Source organism: Penaeus monodon, chromosome 6 (assembly GCF_015228065.2).
Source record: "Penaeus monodon isolate SGIC_2016 chromosome 6, NSTDA_Pmon_1, whole genome shotgun sequence".
Lineage (NCBI taxonomy): Eukaryota > Metazoa > Arthropoda > Malacostraca > Decapoda > Penaeidae > Penaeus > Penaeus monodon.
This window is the reverse complement of record NC_051391.1, coordinates 37,458,864-37,478,642: the sequence shown is the minus strand read 5'-3', so window position 1 is coordinate 37,478,642 and position 19,779 is coordinate 37,458,864. Positions and strand designations below refer to the sequence as shown.

The 19,779-nt window shown below is 43.1% G+C and overlaps 4 protein-coding genes across 4 annotated transcripts in view; 3 read left to right on the top strand and 1 right to left on the bottom strand.

The window, feature by feature from the left end:
- The window catches only part of LOC119573979 (mucin-2-like), a 22,671-nt gene extending 17,929 nt beyond the window's left edge, over window positions 1–4,742 (bottom strand). Inside the window, exons 1-2 of the mRNA XM_037921078.1 lie at window positions 4,635–4,742; window positions 2,277–2,367 (exon numbers count right to left, since the gene is read on the bottom strand). Of these exons, the coding sequence (XP_037777006.1) occupies window positions 2,277–2,367; window positions 4,635–4,742 (199 nt within the window). The remainder of the gene's footprint in view (window positions 1–2,276; window positions 2,368–4,634) is intronic.
- Window positions 4,743–9,260: 4,518 nt separating this feature from the next.
- On the top strand, window positions 9,261–9,906 carry LOC119573978 (threonine-rich protein-like). Its single transcript, XM_037921077.1, has 4 exons — window positions 9,261–9,265; window positions 9,303–9,369; window positions 9,427–9,528; window positions 9,658–9,906. The coding sequence occupies exons 1-4, from the start codon at window positions 9,261–9,263 to the stop codon at window positions 9,904–9,906; spliced, it is 423 nt and encodes a 140-aa protein (XP_037777005.1).
- A 215-nt stretch (window positions 9,907–10,121) lies between these two features.
- Window positions 10,122–11,567, top strand: LOC119573976 (threonine-rich protein-like; the record flags this gene model as incomplete). The annotated part of the gene is made up of 7 exons (XM_037921076.1): window positions 10,122–10,169; window positions 10,215–10,246; window positions 10,344–10,472; window positions 10,513–10,594; window positions 10,821–10,906; window positions 11,056–11,247; window positions 11,312–11,567. Coding segments are annotated over 7 exons (825 nt in total), but the record flags the coding sequence as incomplete, so codon positions are not given.
- Window positions 11,568–12,842: 1,275 nt separating this feature from the next.
- Window positions 12,843–17,018, top strand: LOC119573975 (mucin-2-like). The gene is made up of 10 exons (XM_037921075.1): window positions 12,843–12,943; window positions 13,084–13,100; window positions 13,159–13,568; window positions 13,665–14,096; window positions 14,334–14,383; window positions 14,527–14,908; window positions 15,017–15,218; window positions 15,904–16,562; window positions 16,695–16,801; window positions 16,856–17,018. Exons 1-10 carry the CDS (start codon window positions 12,843–12,845, stop codon window positions 17,016–17,018), a joined length of 2,523 nt encoding a protein of 840 aa, XP_037777003.1.
- The last annotated feature ends 2,761 nt before the right edge of the window (window positions 17,019–19,779 follow it).

Sequence of the window (19,779 nt, the reverse complement as noted above, 5' to 3'; positions counted from 1 at the left end):
AGGGGGGCAAAATGGGGACATGGAAAGAGAAATTTGGGGGGGGAAAATTCTCTCTCTTTTCTCTCTCTCTCTCTCCCCCTCTCTCTCTCTCTCTCTCTCTCTCTCCTTCTCTTTAAAATTATAAAATTTTATATATATATATATATAGAGAGAAGAAAAAGGGAGAGAGAGAGGAAGAGAGAGGGGGGGAGGGAGAGAGAGAGGAAAGAGAGAGAAAAATTTTCCTCTACCATTGGTTCCCCATACCCACTTTAGGTTTCATTACCACTGATAACCGACATCATTCTCAGTCCCCTTTTAAAACCCAAATAAGCACTTCAGCCCCAAAACCATCCTTCATAAACGTCTGCTCAGTTTTCTAAAACTACTAAAAGGCCCCAAGTAATATAAATATATATTGTCTCTGAAAAAAAACAGAATTAAAAATCATAGTATTTTTATCACAAGAAAAAAAGTACTATAAGAAAATCATGAAAAGGGGTGGTCACAACTTTGTACCCCCCTAGCGCTCCGGCCACACTACCGGGATCAGTTTTCACTGTAGAACCCAGTGCAAATCAACCTCAGCACACCTATCTCTTTTTTCAGAACACACCACCTGACTATCACGCAGACTATACAAACCCCAACCTTTACTGAAAGGGAATTATTCACAACATTTCACTAATCCCTCCCTTAAAAGTTACAATATTCAATTGTCATTTTTTTCCCATTGTTTTTTTACTACTGAGTTTTTTCCCCTCCCCAGCCCCCAATTTTGCCAATGCAAGCTCTCAAGTTTATTACTTCTACAATGTGGAAACCTTTAGTAAAACCCCCCCCCCAACTCTTACGGGTTTTTAAAGGGTTTGCTACTAAAGTAAAATGAGATAAGCAGCAGTATCAATGTTTTACAAATAATTGACAATTCAACTTTTTTTTTGCTAAGAATCAGTGTCAACATATCTTCAGAAAGGGACATACTCATAAAAATATATTGTTTTCCCTTAAAATATGTGAGGATTTTTTATTATAGATCAAATGGGACATGGGGGGGAGACAACCCAAAGGGGAAGCGTGGTACAAAAAGCCCAAAAACCACGTTTTATTTTTGAAAACCTTTTAAACCTTTCACTGTTAAATCTTTAGTTCCTGAAAACTTTGCTTTTCAGACTGTGTTTTTGATGGAGTCGTGTAGAAGAAGGAGACCTAACCCCTGATCAGTTTTACGATATTTTTTGCTCAGGAGGAAGGGAAAAGAAAAAGGGATTAAATAGGGAGACTGAAGCAATATATTTTTTAAGTTCGTCTATAAAAAAATATACTGCAAAATTTTCAAAAAGTTTTCATTTGAAAAGCTGCACTCGTTAGAATCGCTTATTCGATTTTCCCGGGTGAAAGGTGCAAATTCAGGGCCCTCACTTTTAAACTTTTGATGGTGACTTGTTACTTTGACCACAAAGTGAAAACTACTCGTTTGGCAACCTGGTTTTAGCACTCCCGGCTTTGCTGTTTATACACATTTTGTGAAATTTTCGGTTTTTTTTTTTCGAACAACATTTTAAAAAGTCTGAAAAAAATAAGGGTTTTCCCCATTGCATGAAAACTTATTGATTTTCTCAAAATTCTCTGAATTTAGATTTTGTTTTAATATCGGGTTTTGTTGGGCCCCACATCACATACGTGGACAATGCCACACCGTTATATCACGCGATATGTGGCTGGACAACGATAAGAGGAAAATTTACTGCTCTACTTTATGATATCACTAGTACTATTTGTGCCTAAAAGTTGAAACAGTACTCCCAAAGTTCATGAAAAGTGGTGTTTAGGTGTGTGTGTGTGTGTGGGTGTTGTGGTGTTGTGGTGTGTGGTGTGTGGTGTGTGGTGTGGTGTGTGTGGTGTGTGTGTGATACTCAGACCACCAGTTATACTGTGCTGATCGTAATCGTATCGTCCACAACGTGAACGCGAGGACCACTCTTCCGAACTACCCGACCCTGGACATCAGGCAGCCCCCCGCCCCTGCCCTGGCATGGAGCCAAGGAAACAAATTCGTCTTATCGGTTCAGAAAAAGTTGCAGAATTTAAAAGGGTTTATTTTTAGGTTAGCTGCTTTTTGGGAGAGCTTGCGCAAATTTTGGACTGTAAAAACAGACAACACTTTTCAAAGTCCCCTAAAATAGAAGATGAAAATTTTCTCTGCGGCATCTGAAAACTAACGACAGATTACAGCCATTTATTTTACCCCAATATGACTACAATGAAATACCGGGACCGTGCTGTTTTGTACTCACGAGAGTGTAACAGATCTCTACGGTCTCTGGGCACAAAGACAGCCCTCTGACTATTTTGAACGTTCGGGAGAACTTCCACACCTGACGCCTTCTACTTTTTGGCGGTAAGGTGACATGGCTTTTTGGAGAGTAATGTGTGTGTGTGTGTGGTGGGGTTGGTGGTTGTGTGTGTTTGTGTGTGTGGTGAGTAGTGAGGGAGTGAGTGGTGGTGAGAGAGAGAGAGAGAGAGAGAGAGGAGGAGAGAGAAAAGAGAGAGAGAAAGCGTGAGAAATAAAAAAGGGGAATGAGAAAGGAATAGCCGAGGGGTGAAATACAAAAAAATGAGTAAAAAAGTGGGTGTTTGAGAAAGAGTGTGAAAGAAGAAGTGAAAAGAATTTATGCGAAAGGGTGGGTGAGAAAAAGAAGAAAGTGAAAAAAACATGGGGGGGACTCACTTTCTATTGAAAGAGTGAGTGAGATAGGGAAAAAAGTGGAGAGAGGGTGATGATAATTTTAAAAAATGAGGGGAAAAATTTTCCATACATAAAAGAGTTTTTAAGTTAAATTTTTAAACCAAACTTACGGGGAGGGAAACGCCGACGCCCCAGTGGATAAAGACCCCATTCTGATATCACTTTTACTCACATTAATGTCCCTTGCTACTGATTCAGCAGGCACAGCAACTGCCAAAATGGCCGTATGTTTTGTAAACTGCCAACTCCTTATTCATTTTTGTAAAATTTTTTACTTCCTTCCCGGTCTAATTTAGTGTAAATGTATACTTTAAATGGTTGCATTTATCCCTACAGACAAAAACAAAACAGGCTTTTTGTTTTTCTCGTCGAAAAAAGGGGGAAATACACCCGTAAGTAAAGGGCATATGTGAAATGGTACGAGAGAGAGAGAGAGAGGGGAGAGAGAGAGAGAGGGGAGAGAGAAGAGAGAGAGAGAGAGAGAGAAAAAGAGAGAGAGAGATATAAAGGTAATTTTTTTGGTTTAGGTACATAAAAGAGAGGGGGAAGGGAAGATGTAGAGTAGAGACAAAAAGGTAGGGAAAGAGAAAAGGAAAAAAGTCCAGCAGATCCAGACTCTAGAAAAAAAAAACCTTTCTTGTGAGTACTTTTTCCTCAATCAGCGTCTCGTAGATAGGTTTTGCTGACAAATAATATTAAATCCGTGTTTTTCCTCATAAGGGTTTAATTTAAAATAAAAAAATTAGAATTACAAAATAGGTTTTTTTGCGTCGGAATTGCGCACCATCGACTGACCACAGCAACTCTGATCCCACAAAGCTCAGTATTGATTTTTTATCTAGGGGAGAAAACCATGGCTAGATGCAAAAGGGTTGCTATTTGTAATATTATTTATTTTTGTAAATTAGAAAAATGAAAAAAATTTAGCTAAGTTTATTGCAGACACAATACTAAAATCGCTATCAGCACAGACAACTATTTGTTTAACATTGATTTCACATAATTTTTTTTGTATTAGAAAAATTAATTTCTGCAAGAACCTCGAGTAATGAATCCTCTAACACAATAGAATTTAGGTGGGTGGCACTGGCCTGTAATTAAAGGGGAATGCTAAATTTCAGAGTATTACGGCGAATGACGATGTAAAAAGTTGCAATATTGTTTTTGCAAATTTTAGGGAGCCCGATTTTTACACAACGCTGAAAGGTTTGGGCCGGGGTTCGGGTAGGCACATACCCTTTTCAGTCGAGTTTTCTTACATTTAAGTTTTACAAACCATCATAAATTTTCATGAATACTTTTATCGTGCATTTTTATAAAGCTTTGAAAGGGGAAGTTTTTTAAACGTATATTTATTCTGATTTTTTTTGTATAATGTATTAAACGCTTGTTTAGTGTAGAAATCGTTGCAAGAAAACGTAAGCATCTTTCCAAAAAGTGAATTCAACGTGATGTTTTTTTTGGAAAAAACTTCAAATTTTTGAATACCTAAATATCTGTTTTCTAAAAAAAAAAAAAAAAAACTTTCTTTTCACTTTTGATTTTAAAAACATGATCGACGAAAAAGGTTGGGAAAAGGCTGTGAGGTCGACTAATATTTATATCCCGACAGGGGCGTTATTTGGGAGAGGGGATGGGGGCGCTGTCCCCCCCAATAGCCCCCTTTTTTTTTTTTTCTAATTAAAACCCAATTAAAACCCGGTTTTTAGCTTAAAATACCTTAGAATAACATTTTTTTCTAAAATTTTTTTTCATTAGTTCGCTAATTTTAAAAATTTTGATTTTGAAAAATAAAATATTCATATTTTGTGTTACCCTACCGCTGGCAAGTCTCAGTGGCTGGATTTCTACGCCGCCGTTTAAATAGCGTCTGTTTTCAGAGTGACTGACTCCTATCCGTAATTACTTGGCAAAGAGTATGACGATAGGGGTAATTCCCCGGGAGTCTGGCCCATGGGGGCCAATTATTTTCAACAAAACTGAGATCTGACAATTTGGGTGGATGTGCAGACATAATCTCGTGGTGTTGCGAAATACGCCCTTTACGACATTTTAGTAATAAGGCTGTTTTTCCGGACCAAATAAAACTCGGCTTGGGGGGAAAACCCTTGGGTCTCACTGATGGTAGAAAAATCTGTCCAAATTTTTATGTTCCCGGGGGCCGACATCCCTCAACTCCCCGACAAAGCTTCTGTGCATCCACTCAAATTGCCCTGCAATTTTTGACGTTCTGACATGCTGTTGCCAGTAGAAAAAAAAGGGGTTTTTCATCCCCTTTTAGTAGTTTTTGGAAACAAATAATAAAAGAAAAGGACTCATGGAGGGGCTGGCCTATGGCCACGCCCCCTTTTCAACCGTTAGAGTTGGAGTGTTGCTGCGGTATCAAAAGGTTTTTTATTGCTCATGACTTTATGCACTTCAGCCCTTTTGTCTTTTATATAGACCTGATTTTCGGGGTTTTTAATGCATTTTCTTGATCTCTTCCCTCGTGACTAGGGCGCCCACTCTGCCCTTTTTTCTGGTGGGTCCAATTTCTGGGTGCGCTGGATCCACAGAGACACGGTTGCTTCGAAAACTAAAACCGATATTTCGTCCCTTTATGTTCCTCAGAGTAAAGTGTAAAAGGGATAAAATGGTCTATGAGGTCTCGCATTGGCATGCAAAAAACCTAGTATACAACTCCAAAAAACTATTCGAAGCTTATGAATTCATCTCTTTTGAGTTTTGAAACCTAGGATAGTTCGATTCTTTTCTCCCCGGAAAAATTTTTTTTTAAACGAGTGTAAATATTCTACTCCAGTGTGCAAAAGGGTTTACTTTCATTTCTAAAATTAACCCCTACACTGTTTTCGCAAAAAAAAAAAAAAATTGTCTACCATTACCTAGTTAGAGAAAAAAATGTAGAATTTTTTTGACGGAGGGCGCGTTTACGTGAGCCAGCAAAACCCGGGGGTTTTAAAACCCCGCGCCCGCTGTGTCCTTTCCAAAAATATCGAACCATTCAGTCCCCGACGTGTCCTCCGAGAAACTGATTTAAGTTGTGGACGATTGACCTAGGGTTTTTTTTTAATAGATATTTTTTACTATTTCCCATTGTTCGAAAATTATTTACAGGCTCCCCGTCATTTAGCAATACTATTGCATTATTGTAATTTTGATTTTAGGTGTGGGATAATGCTATAGGGAAAATATGTATTTAATATTGTCATTTCTGGTTCATAAATTTGTCATTACCGGTTTTTTATTATTTTCATGATATTACAATGAATCATTACACTTCACACTTTTGCATTTGTTATATTTAAAAATACTGCCAGTCTTGTAACCTTTTCTTTTTCTTTTCGTAATATAGATCAGGATTATATTATATTTGCATGCAGCTGGCCTGAGCCAGGGATAAAATCTTTTATTTTCAAGATGCTTGTGGTTCGATCGGTATGGTGTACATGGATAGGGGGTGACAAACGGTTTTTAGATATTTGAACCCGAGTCGTTGACCGTGCAAGCCTTCATTTAAGAGTAAGTATTTATACTGTTTCAAAGATGGTGAATTGGGGAAAAAAATTTGTCCTTTTATCTTTTAGCGCGTCGCATTTGATTCAGTAAACATGAAAAAAAAACTGTCCCCTTTCAGCTATAAAGTCACTCCTCACGACTGCCCACCCACAACCACCTTGAATCTAAAATGCTTTCCGAACTAGGTTCGTATTTTTCTAATATATTTTTTTTATTTCGTTTTTAAAAACACGCGGTGCATACAATATCACCACCGCACAAAAAAAAACACACACCCACACACACCCACACACAACACACACACACACACACACACACACACACACACACACACACAACACACAACACACACACACACACACCACGCACACACACACACAAAAACTTACGATAGTGGAGCTGTCAGATTTAATTGTGTTTTCTTAGATTTTTGGTGCTATTTTACGGGAGAGTATTTTGCACTGAATGGGTTGGGTTTAGGAATTTAGGACGCAGGATACCCAAAGGTGTATTTGAAGGGGGTGGGGGTACAGGTACATTTCCTCTGTAATTTTAATGCGGGGGTAAAAGTAATACTTGTTAAGGGGGTAATGTTCTAATGGTTGGGGGGAAAAAGTAACATTTGTTATTTGGGCTGCGGTTGTGAATAGTGTTTTGTAACTGTTTGTGGAGATGCGATAAAAAAGCATCTGCCCTTTTATTTTTTGATGAAGTTTGGGGTGTAGTAATAACTTAGCTATTATAGTGCTGATGGATTGCGGGTAATTATACCGTGGTTGTAGTATATGTGTGTGTTTTCAATATTATAAATATATATATGGAGATTATATATATATATATATATATATATATATATTATATATATATATATAATATTATGTGTGTGTGTGTGTGTGTGTGGGGGTGTGTGTGTGTGTGGGGTGTGTATGTGTGTGTGTGGTGTGTGGTACATATAGTCGATTATACATATAGCGTACACACACACACACACACACCACACACACACACACACACACAACACAAACACCAGATAGATAGATAGATAGATATATAGTAGAATAATATAGTATAGATATGAGAGATATAGATTATAGAGGAGGGAGAGAATAGTTAAACACACACACCACACACACACACGCACACACACACACACACAAACACACACACACATATAATATATTAAATATATATAATATATATATATAATATCATTATATATATAGATATTATATATATAAGATCTATATATATATTTATATAATATTTAAACACAACACAAACACACAACACACATATATATACTACAACAACCAGATACAATTAGCCGCAATCCCATCGCAACATAATTGTAGCAGGTACTAATCCCAAAGCTTCATCAACAATAAAAAGAATATAACTACCCTTTCATGTGCAACAACGACGTCATTCCTGAAACTAAGTGCTATTTCAGCAACCACTTCAATGACCACAACTTCATTTCCAAAGACAAGTACTATTTCAGGTTAGGTCAGATCCTAAAACAGTTGTTTTAGGACAACTTTAACACAATTGCAGTTTCTGAATCAAGTTCAACTACCCTTAACACACCTTCACTTCTTGGAACTCCAAATCAAATAAAAACTACTTAATTTACCACAATGACACTTTTCAGTTACTACGACACTACTCCTTAAAACAAGTAATGTTTCTGTTACTATAACACCACTTCCTGAAACAATTACTACTTCAGGTACAACGACTCCACTTCCTAAGACCCCAAACAAACACGAAGGGCACTAACCCACTGTAGCTCCTAATACAACTGAGGTTCCCAAACAACCACTGAACATGCCACAAACAACTGTAGCTCCTACTACCACATACTTACCGACAACCACTGAAGCTGCCACTACCACTGTAGCTCCTACTACCACTGAAGCTGCTACAACCACTGTAGCTCCCACTACCATTGAGGCACCAACAACCACAGAAGCTACCATTACCACGTAGCTCTACTACCCCAACTGAGGCCCAAACAACCACTGAAGCTAACACAACTACTGTAGCTCCTACTACCACTGAGGCCCCAACAACCACTGAATCTGCCACAACCACTGTAGGATCCCAACTACCACTGAGGACCCAACACCACTGAAGCTTTGCCACAACGTCTGTAGCTCCTACTACCATGAGTGCCCAAACACCCACTGATCTGCCACAACCACGGTAGCTCAACTACCACTGGAGGCCACAACAACCACTGAATCTGCCACAACCACTGTAGCTCCAAAATAACACTAGGGGCCCCATACAAACCACTGAAGCTAGCCCCAACCACTGTAGCTCCCACTACCACTGAGGCCCAAACAACATGAAGCTGCCACAAAACCACTGTAGACTCTAATACTACTGAGGCCTCAACAACACTGTAGCTCAAACTACCACTCAGGCCCATACAACCACTGAAGCTGCCAAAACCCTGTAGCTCCTTACGAATACTGAGGCCTGCAACAACAACTGAGGCCCCAACAACCACTGAAGCTCCAACTACCACTCAGGCCCCAAACAACCACTGAAGCTGACGACAACAGTGTAGCTCCAAACTACCACTCAGGGCCCCAAACAACACTGGAAGGCGCCCACAACCACTGTAGCTCCTACTACTACTGAGGCATCAACAAACCACTGAATCTAGCCACAAACCACTGCTAGATCCCACTACCACTCAGGCCCCAACCAACCATGAAGCTGCCCACAACAAACAACGTAGATCCCACTACACTGAGGCCCAACAACCACTGAAGCTGCCACCACCACGGTAGCTTCCACTACCACTGAGCCCAAACAAACCACGAAATCTGCCACAAAACACTGTAGATCCTACATACCACGAGGCCCCAAACAACCACTGAATCTCCCACAACCACTGTAGCTCTTACTACCACTGAGGCCCCAAAACACTGAAGCTGCAAAACCACTGTAGGCTCCTACTACCACTGAGGCCCCAAAAACAACCACTGAATCTGCCACAAACCACATGTAGCTCGTACTACCACTGAGGGCCCAACAACCACTGAAGCTGCCACAACCCACTGTACCTCTACTACCAACTGGAGCCCAACAACCCACTGAAGTGCAACAACCACGTAAGCTATTACTCACTGAGGGCCCCAAAACCACGAATCTGCCACAACCCACTGTAGCTCGCATACACTGCGGCCCCAACAACCACTGAAGCTGCAACAACCACTGTAGCACCAACTACCACTCAGGCCCCAACAACCACTCAATCTGCCACAACCACTGTAGCTCCCACTACCACTGAGGCCCCAACAACCACTGAATCTCCCACAACCACTGTAGCTCTTACTACCACTGAGGCCCCAACAACCACTGAACCTCCCACAACCACTGTAGCTCCAACTACCACTCAGGCCCCAACAACCACTGAAGCTGCAACAACCACTGTACCTCCAACTACCACTGAGGCCCCAACAACCACTGAATCTGACACAAACACTGTGGCTCCCACTACCACTGAGGCCCAAACAACCACTGAATCTGCCACAACCACTGTAGCTCCACTACCACTGCAGGCTCCAAAAACACTGAATCTTGCCACAACCAATGTAGCTCCCACTACCACTGAGGACCCCAACACACGAATCTGCCACAACCACTGACCTCCTACTACACTGAGGCCCAACAACCACTGAAGCTGCAACAACCACTGTAGTTCCTTCTACCACTCAGGCCCCCACAACCACTGTAGCTCCCACTACCACTGAGGCCCCAACAACCACTGAATCTGCCACAACCACTGTAGCTCCCACTATCACTGAGGCCCCAACAACCACTGAATCTAGCCCCCACTACCACTGAGGCCCCAACAACCACTGAAGCTGCCACAACTACTGTAGCTCCTACTACCACTCAGGCCCCAACAACCACTGAATCTGCCACAACCACTGTAGCTCCAACTACCACTCAGGCCCCAAAAACCACTGAATCTGCACAACCACTGTAAGCTCCCACTACCACTGAGGCCCAAAACAAACCACTGAAGCTGCCACAACCACTGTCGCCTCTTACTACCACTGAGCCCCAACAACCACTGAAGCTTGCCACAACCACTGTATCCCAAAATTACCACTGAGCTCCAACAAACCATGAATCTGCACAAAACCACTGTAGGCTTCCACCCACTACCACTCAGGCCCCAAACAACCACTGAGCTGCCACAAACCATGTAGCTCCCACTACCACTGAGGCACCAATAACCACTGAAGCTGCACAACCACGAAGCTGCACAACCACTGTAGCAACGATACCACTGAGGCACAATCAACCACTGAAAACTTCACAAACACTGTAGCTCCTACTTACCAATAAGCAGAAAACAACTATGAAGCCCAACAACACAGATTGCCCTACATTAACAACCACTGAACTTCCACAACCACTGTAGTCTCCTACTACCAATTAAGGCACCAACAACCACTGAAGCTGCCACAACCACTGTCGCTCCGTTTACTACCACTGAGGCCCCAACAACAACAGAAGCTGCCACAACCATTGTAGCTCCTACTACCACTAGGCTCAACAACCACTGAATCTGCCAAAAACCACTGTAGCTCCTACTACCACTGAGGCCCCGACAATACTGAACCTGCCACAACCCACGTAGCTCTTACTACACTGAGCCCCAAACAACCACTGAAGCTGCCACAAACCACTGTAGCTCCAAAACTACACTGAAGCTGCCCACAACCACTGTAGGTCTACTACCACTGAGGCCCCAAACAATCACGAATCCGTCACAAACACTGTAGTTCTACTACCAATGAGGCAGAAACAACTACTGAAGCTCCAGCAACCACAGATTCTCCTACTACTAAAAATGCCTTAACAACCACAGAAGCTGCGACAACTTCTGAGGCCCCAACAACCACTGAAGCTGCCACAACCATTGAAGCTCCCACTACCACTGAGGCCTCAACAACCACTGAAGCTGCACAACAACTGTGCGACCACTTACCACCGAGGCCAAACAAAACCACTGAAGCGGCCTACAACCACTCTGTAAAGCCTTAATACCACGGAGGCCCCAACAACCACTGAATCTGCCACAACCACTGTATCTCCAACTACCACTGAGGCCCCATCAACCACTGAAACTTCCACAACCACTGTAGCTCCTACTACCAATAAGGCAGAAACAACTACTGAAGCTCCAACAACCACAGATTTCCCTACCTTAACAACCACTGAATCTGCCACAACCACTGTAGCTCCTACTACACTGAGGCCCCAACAATCACTGAAACAGACACAACCACTGTAGCTTCCTACACACTGAGGCCCCAACAAACCAAGAAGCTGCCACAACCACTGAATTCTGCAACAAATACTGTAGTTCTAACTTAACCACTGAGACCCAACAACATGAATCTGCACAACCACGGTAGCTTTACTACACTGAGGCCCAAACAACCACTGACGCTGCCACAACCACTGTAGCCCAACTACCACTAAGCCCAAAACCACTGGAAAAATGCCACAACCACTGAAGCTCAAACTACAAAAAAAACTTCACTGAGGCCACAAACAACCACTGAAGCTACCCACCAACCACTTAGCTCCAACTACACTGAAGCTGACCACAAACCAATGTAGCGTCATACTACCACTGAGGCCCCAACAATCACTGAATCCGTCACAACCACTGTAGCTTCTACTACCAATGAGGCAGAAACAACTACTGAAGCTCCAGCAACCACAGATTCTCCTACTACTAAAAATGCCTTAACAACCACAGAAGCTGCCGAAAACTTCGAGGCCCCAACAACCACTGAAGCGAGATTGCCACCAACATGAAGCTCCACTACCACTGAGGCCTCAACAAACCACTGAAAGCTGCCACAACCACTGTAGTCCTACTACCAATCAGGCCCCAACAACCACTGAATCTGCCACAACCACTGTAGCTCCAACTACCACTGAGGCCCAAACAACCACTGAATCTGCCACAATACTGTAGATCATACTACCACTCAGGCCCCAACACCCACTGAATCTGCACAAAACCACCACTGTAGCTCCCACTACCACTCAGGCTCCAACAACCACCGAATCTGGCCACAACCACTGTAAACTCCACTAACACTGAGGCCCAACACCACTGAATCTGGCCCACAACCATTTAGCTCAACTACCACTGAGGCCCAACAACACTGTAGCTCACTACCCATCGGCATCCAACAACACTGAAGCTGCCACAACCACTGAAGTTCCCACAAACAGTGTAGCTCTTACTACCACTGAGGGCCCCCAAACAACCACCTGAAGCTGTCACAACAACTGTAGCAACGACTACACTGAGGCACCAATAGCACTGAAGCTGCCACAACCACTGTAGCACGAACTACACTGAGTCACCACAACACTGAAATGCCACAAAACCACTGTAGCTCCCACTACCACTGAGGCCCCAACAACCACTGAAGCTGCCACAACCACTGTAGCTCCTACTACCACTGAGGCCCCAACAACCACTGAAGCTGCAACAACTACTGTAGTTCCAACTACCACTGAGCCCCCCCCCAACAAACACTCGAAAATGCCACAACATGTAGGCTCTACTCCCACTGAGGCCCAACACCAACTGAAGCTACCACAACCCTGTACGCTCCAACTACCACTGAAGCGCCACAACCACAGGTAGGTCCTACTACCACTGAGCCCAAAACCACTGCATCGTCACACCCACTCGAGTCTCACTACCAATGAGGCAGAAACAACTACTGAAGCTCCAGCAACCACAGATTCTCCTACTACTAAAAATGCCTTAACAACCACAGAAGCTGCGACAACCATTGTACCTACTACTACTACTGAGGCCCCAACAACCACTGAAGCTGCCACAACCATTGAAGCTTCTACCACTGAGGCCCCAACAACCACTGAAGTTGCCACAACCACTGTAGTTGTCACAACCACTGAAACTCCTATTACCTCTGAGGAACCAGCGACCACTGAAGCTTCCACAACCACTGAAACTGCAACAACTACTGTATCTCCTACTACTGAGGCACCAACAACAACTGAATCTGCCACAACCACTGTAGCTCTATCTACCACTGAGGCACCAACAACTGAATCTGCCACAACCACTGAAGCTCAAGAAGAACCAAAGACCACTGATGCTGCCACAACCACTGAAACTGCAACAACTACTGTAGCTCTTACTACCACTGAGGCACCAACCACTGAATCTGCCACAACTACTGTAGCTCCTTCTACCACTGAGGCCTCAACAACCACTGTAGCCCCTTCTACCACTGAGGCACCAACAAACCACTGAATTCGGCCACAACTACTGGTAAGTCCCACTACCACTGAGGCCCAAAAAATCACTAATCTGCCACAAGGCCCACTGTAGCTCCACTACCACTACGGCCCCACAAACACTGAATCTGCCACAACCACTGTAGCTTCTACTACCAATGAGGCAGAAACAACTACTGAATCTCCAGCAACCACAGATTCTCCTACTACCAAAAATGCCTTAACAACCACAGAAGCTGCGAAAACCACTGTAGTTCCTACTACCACTGAGGCATCAACAACCACTGAAGCCCCTACTACCACCGAGGAACCAAAAACCACTGAAGCTGCAACAACCACTGTAGCTCCAACTACCACTCAGGCCCCAACAACCACTGAAGCTGCCACAACCACTGAAACTGTAACAACTACTGCAGCTCCTACCACTGAGGCACCAACAACCACTGAAGCTACCCCAACAACCACCGAGGATGCCACAACCACTGTAGCTCCAACTACCACTAAGGCCCCAACAACCGCTGAAGCTGTTTTTTTTTTTTTTTTTTTTTTTTTTTTTTTTTTTTTTTTTTTTTTTTTTTTTTTTTTTTTTTTTTTTTTTTTTTTTTTTTTTTTTTTTTTTTTTTTTTTTTTTTTTTTTTCTTTTTTTTTTTTTTTTTTTTTTTTTTTTTTTTTTTTTTTTTTTTTTTTTTTTTCTTTTTTTTTTTTTTTTTTTTTTTTTTTTGTTTTTCCACAACAACCACTGAAGATGCCCACAACACTGTAGCTCCAATTACCACTGAGGCCCCAACCACCAATGAAGCTGCCACAACCACTGTAGCTCCCACTACCACAAAGGCCCCAACAACCACTGAAGCTGCCACAACCACTGAATTTGCAACAACCACTGTAGCTCCTACAACCACTGAGGCCCCAACAATCAATGAAGCTGCCACAACCACTGTAATTACTACTATCAGTGAGGCCCCAACAACCACCGAAGTTGCCACAACTACTATAGTTCCTGCCACCACTGAGGCACCAACATCAACTGAGGCAGTCACTAGTACTAAAGCTCCTATTACCTCTGAGGAACCAATGACCACTGAAGCTGCCACAACCACTGTAGCTCCAACTACTATTAAAGCCCCAATAACCACTGAAGCTGCAACAACCACTGTAGCTCCTAGTACCACTGAGGCCCCAACAACCACTGGAACTGCCACAATCACTGTTACTACTACCAATACTAAGGCACCAACAACGACTGAAGCTGCCACACTTACTGGAGCTCCTACTACTACTAAGGCCCCAACAACCACTGAGGGATCAACAACCAACGATTCTGCCACAACCACCGAGGCCCCAACAACCACTGCAGCTCCTACTACCACTGAGGAATCAACAACCACTGTAGCTCTTACTACCACTGAGGCCCCTACAACCACTGAAACTGCCTCAACCACTAAGACCCCAACTCCCACCAAAGCTACAACTGAGACCATAACCACTGAAGCTACCACAACCACCGAGGCCCTAACAACTACTGAAACCCCTACCACCACTGATGCTCTAACAACTACTGAAGCTGCCACAAATACTGAACGCCTGAGAAGTACAGTAGCTTCCACTTCCACTGAAGCACTATCAACAGTAGAATCTTCTGTTACTGGTAAGTATGAGGATTATTTTAGAGAATATATAAAATGCACTTTGTTATTACAAGTATTTGTATATGATAACATCTGTTGTTCGTAATGGCTTAGTCTTGATTTATTTCTTTGTAATTCTAGGCTGTCCTAATTTATTACCTTGACACTCTAGGCTGCCCAAATCCCTCCCCATTCAAAATGCAAAACCACTAATCGTGTTAATTGTCATACTTTATGTAAGTAAAATAACAAATGAAGCACGGTCCTTTAAGTGTTTAAAGGGGAAAAAAATATAATTAAATCCAAAAAATTTAGGGGTAAAAAGAACCTTAGTCTATAGTCTAGTCATCATGCAGAGTAACTACAAGAGAAAACCAAGGAATATTTTCACCTTTATATAAGGACATATCGGTATTTCATTTGTCTATGTAAGCACCTGATGTATACACTGGATTCTACCCTAATTCCCTATCTGCTAAATCTTCTATCAACTTGCTTCAATTTTCTCCCCAGCTGCAATAACCTGAATATTTAGTGTGGGAATACTGGAATACCTTTAGGAGTCTAAAGCCCCTTTTGGCCCATGTCCACAGCACATGTATGATCAGGAAATAACAGTAAAATGATAAATATAAAGATAGTACTTAGGAAAAACCAAAACCAAAACAACGATTACATTCACTACATCAACTTCAATTACTACAGCCCTTACAGAAACTCCTTCACCTTCCTCATCGACTTCAGTCTCTACTACTACTGAAGCACCAGAAAACACTACAGATTCAACTATTTCACTCTACACTACCACTGAAGCCAAAACAACAACTTTAGCCACCACTGCCAGCACCACCGCCGTCCTTGCTAAAACTTTGGCTCCAACTACCACTGAAACTATCACAACTACTGAGGCTAAGGCAACAACCACTTCCTCCCCAGTTACCACCAAAACCATAACAATCACTTCAAGTCCAACAACCACTGAGGGCACAACAACCACTGAAACCCTAACAACTACTTTCGCTGATACTACTACTGATGCTGTAACAATCACTATCTCTTCTACTATCACTGAGGCCCCACCAACCACTGTAGTTTCCACTATCACCGGAACGCCAACAATCACTAAAACTGCCACAATGACTCTAGCTCCTACTACCACTGAGGCCCTAATAACCACTAAACCTGGAACAACTACTAAAAAAGCATCAATTACTGAGGTTGCTACTAGCACTATTTCTCCTACTAACATAACCACTATAGTTCTCACTACCACTGAGGGACCAACAACCACTGAGGCAGCAGCAACCACTGTGGCTCCAACTACTACTGAGGCTCCAACAACCACTAAAGCTCCCACAACCACTGTAGCTCCTACTAACACTGAAGCTGCCACAACCACTGTAGCTTCTTACTACCACTGAGTCAACTAATAACCACTGAAGCAGCACAACCACTGTAGCTACTACTACCATTGAAACTGCAAACAACCACTGTAGCCCTACATAACACTGAAGCTGCCACAAACCACTGAAACTCCTATACCAATGAGGCCCCAACAACCAATGAATGAAACTGTCCAAACCACTGTACCCTACACCATGAGGCTCCACAACCACTTAATGCCCCAATAACCACTTGAAGCTGCCACAACCATTAGAAGCCCTACTACCACTGTAGGTCCCAACAACATTGAAACGCCACAACACTGGTCGCTCCTACTAACCACCGAAAACGGCCACAACCACTGTAGCTCCACCCACCCACTGATGCCCCAAAAACCACTGAAGCTACCACAACCACTGTTAGCTCCTACACCATGAGGCAACCCAACAACACTGAAAATGCCACGAACCATGTAGCTCCTACAACCAATGAGCCCCAACAATCACTGAAAAATGCCAGAACAACTGTAGAATCCTATACCACTGAGGCCCTAAACAACCATGTAAGCTGCCACAACCACTGTAGTCTGGGATATCTCGCACCCAAAACCTACTACCACTGACACCCCAAACAATCACTGATAGCGGCCACAACCATTGTAGCTTTTACCCACCACTGAGGCTCCAACAAACCACTGAAGCTGCCACAAACCATTGTAGCTTTTAACGACCACTGACTATCCCAAGAGCACTGAAGCGGCCACAACCACTGTCAGCTCATTACAACTGATGCTTAACAACCCACTGAAGCTGCCACAAACCACGAGCTTCTACTACCACTGAAGGTGCAAATGACAACTGAAGCTCGCCACAACCACTCTAGATCCTACTACCACTGATGCCCCAACAACCACTGAAGCTGGGACAACTCACATATAGGCGCCTGCTATCATGAGGCCCAAACAACCAATGAAGCTGTTACAAAACCACTAAGCCTCCTATTACTACTGAGGCACAACAACCACTGAAGCTGCAAACAACCACTACAGCCCCTACCACTGAGGGTCCAACGACAAACTGAAATGCTGCAACAAACCACCGTAGTCTCTACTTCCACTGAGGCCCCAAAACCAATGAAGCTGCCACAACTACTGCAAGATCCTATACCAGTGAGGCCCACAAGAACCACTGGTAACTCTACTACCACTGGGGCATCCAACAACTACTGAAGTTGTTAAACTACTGCAGCTCTACTACAACTGAGGCCCCAAAAAGACGGAAACGGCAACAACCACTGTATGCTCCTAACTACTACTGTCCCCCAACAACCACTGAAAAACTGCCTACAACCACTGTAGATCCTACTACCAATGAACGCGACAAACCACTAAAGTTGCAACAGCTTTAGCTCGTACTACCACTGAGGCCACAACAACCAGTGTAGCTGCAAACAACCACTGTAGTCTTCATTCTACACCACTGATGCCCTATCCAACCACGTGAAGTTGTAACAAGCACCGTAATTCCTATACTCTGAGGGCCAAAAACTACTGAAGCTCCAACAACCACGAAAGCTGCACAACCACGTAGCTCCTTACTACCACTGAGGCCCCAAGAACACGGAAACTGCCACAACCCACTGTAGCTACTACTAACACAATGCCCAAACAACCACTGAAGCTGCACAATAACTTGTCGCTCCTACTACACTGAGAGTACCCAGAAACCACATGAAGTTGCTAAAAGCACTGGACGCCCCACAACCACTGGAGCTGCACAACCAATCGAGCTCTAATTACCACTGATGCCCCAAACAACCAGAAGATGCCACAACACTGTAGTCTACTACCACTGAGGCCTCAATAACCACTGCAGCTCCTACAACTATAATATTAAGGCCCTAATAACCACTGAAAACTGCAACAAACTACTGTAATTCTTACTACAACTACGCCCAACAGACAACAATGAAGCTGCAACAAACACTTAAGCTCCTACTACCGCTGTAGGCCCAACAACCACTGAAAACCGCCCCCCAAAGAAACAATGATCCGCCACATCCAATGAGGCCACAACAACCACTGAAGGTGCTATCTAACCACTGATCAATTCCCACTGAAGATGACAATCCTACTGAGGTCCACAACACTCGTCAGAAACTACTAGAACAATTGGTTAATTTACTTTTAATTTTACTAGGATAGGTATGTTATATAATACTCAGTTAAAATAATACATGATTGCATCAAATAGAACACCGTATTGCTCAGCGTTATAATGATTCTAGTAATAGAAGTGGGCACTTGTACAGACCTTACACAAAAATAACTTCAGGCACATTTAAAAATAACAAGACGTATTCTAAGTAAGTATATACTATGTCATTTTTAGGTAACAAATGAAATATCTGGAACAGAAGCTTAGCAAGAATGTTAGAGAAGTAACAACCGATTTCCAAGCGCGGGCTGAGCAATGACGGTATGTCAAATTAAGGAAAAGGGGAGAAGCATGTATTGACATTACATTTTTATACTGCATGTACATATATGCACATTCATAATCTATATGTGATACATACACACAAACACACACACACACACACACCACACCACACCACATATATATATAAATATTATTATAGTGTATTATATAATATATATATATATATATAGAGTATAGATAGATAGAGAGAGGTGTGCGTGTGGTGTGGGGGGGGGTGTTGTTGTGTGGTGTGGGTGGTGGGGGTGGGGGGGGGTGTGTGGGGGGGTGGGTGTGGGGGTTGGATGTTATGTAGAGAGATATGGCATTATAATGATGATCAGGTAGTTGCGAATGACGGGCTAGAGTAATGGGAGAGGAAGGCAACCTGCAACAGAAAACAGAGCTATGTGCAAATAATAGAAGAGTAGAGAATAGGAGATATATATAGATATAGAGATAGATGGCGATATGACAGAGAGAGAGGAGAGAGAAGAAGAGAGATATAGAGAGGAGAGAGGGAAGAAGAGATGATAGACGATAGATACATTGACATAGAAGACAGAGAAACATATATAAATGGCGGTGGGGGTGGGGGGTGGGGGGGGGAGGGGGTGTGTAGCTAGGAGGGAGGGACCGCAAGTGACAGGGACAGGGGCGGAGAGAGGAGATGGAGGGGAGAGGGAGAGGGAGAGAGAGATAAGAGAGAGAGAGAGAGGAG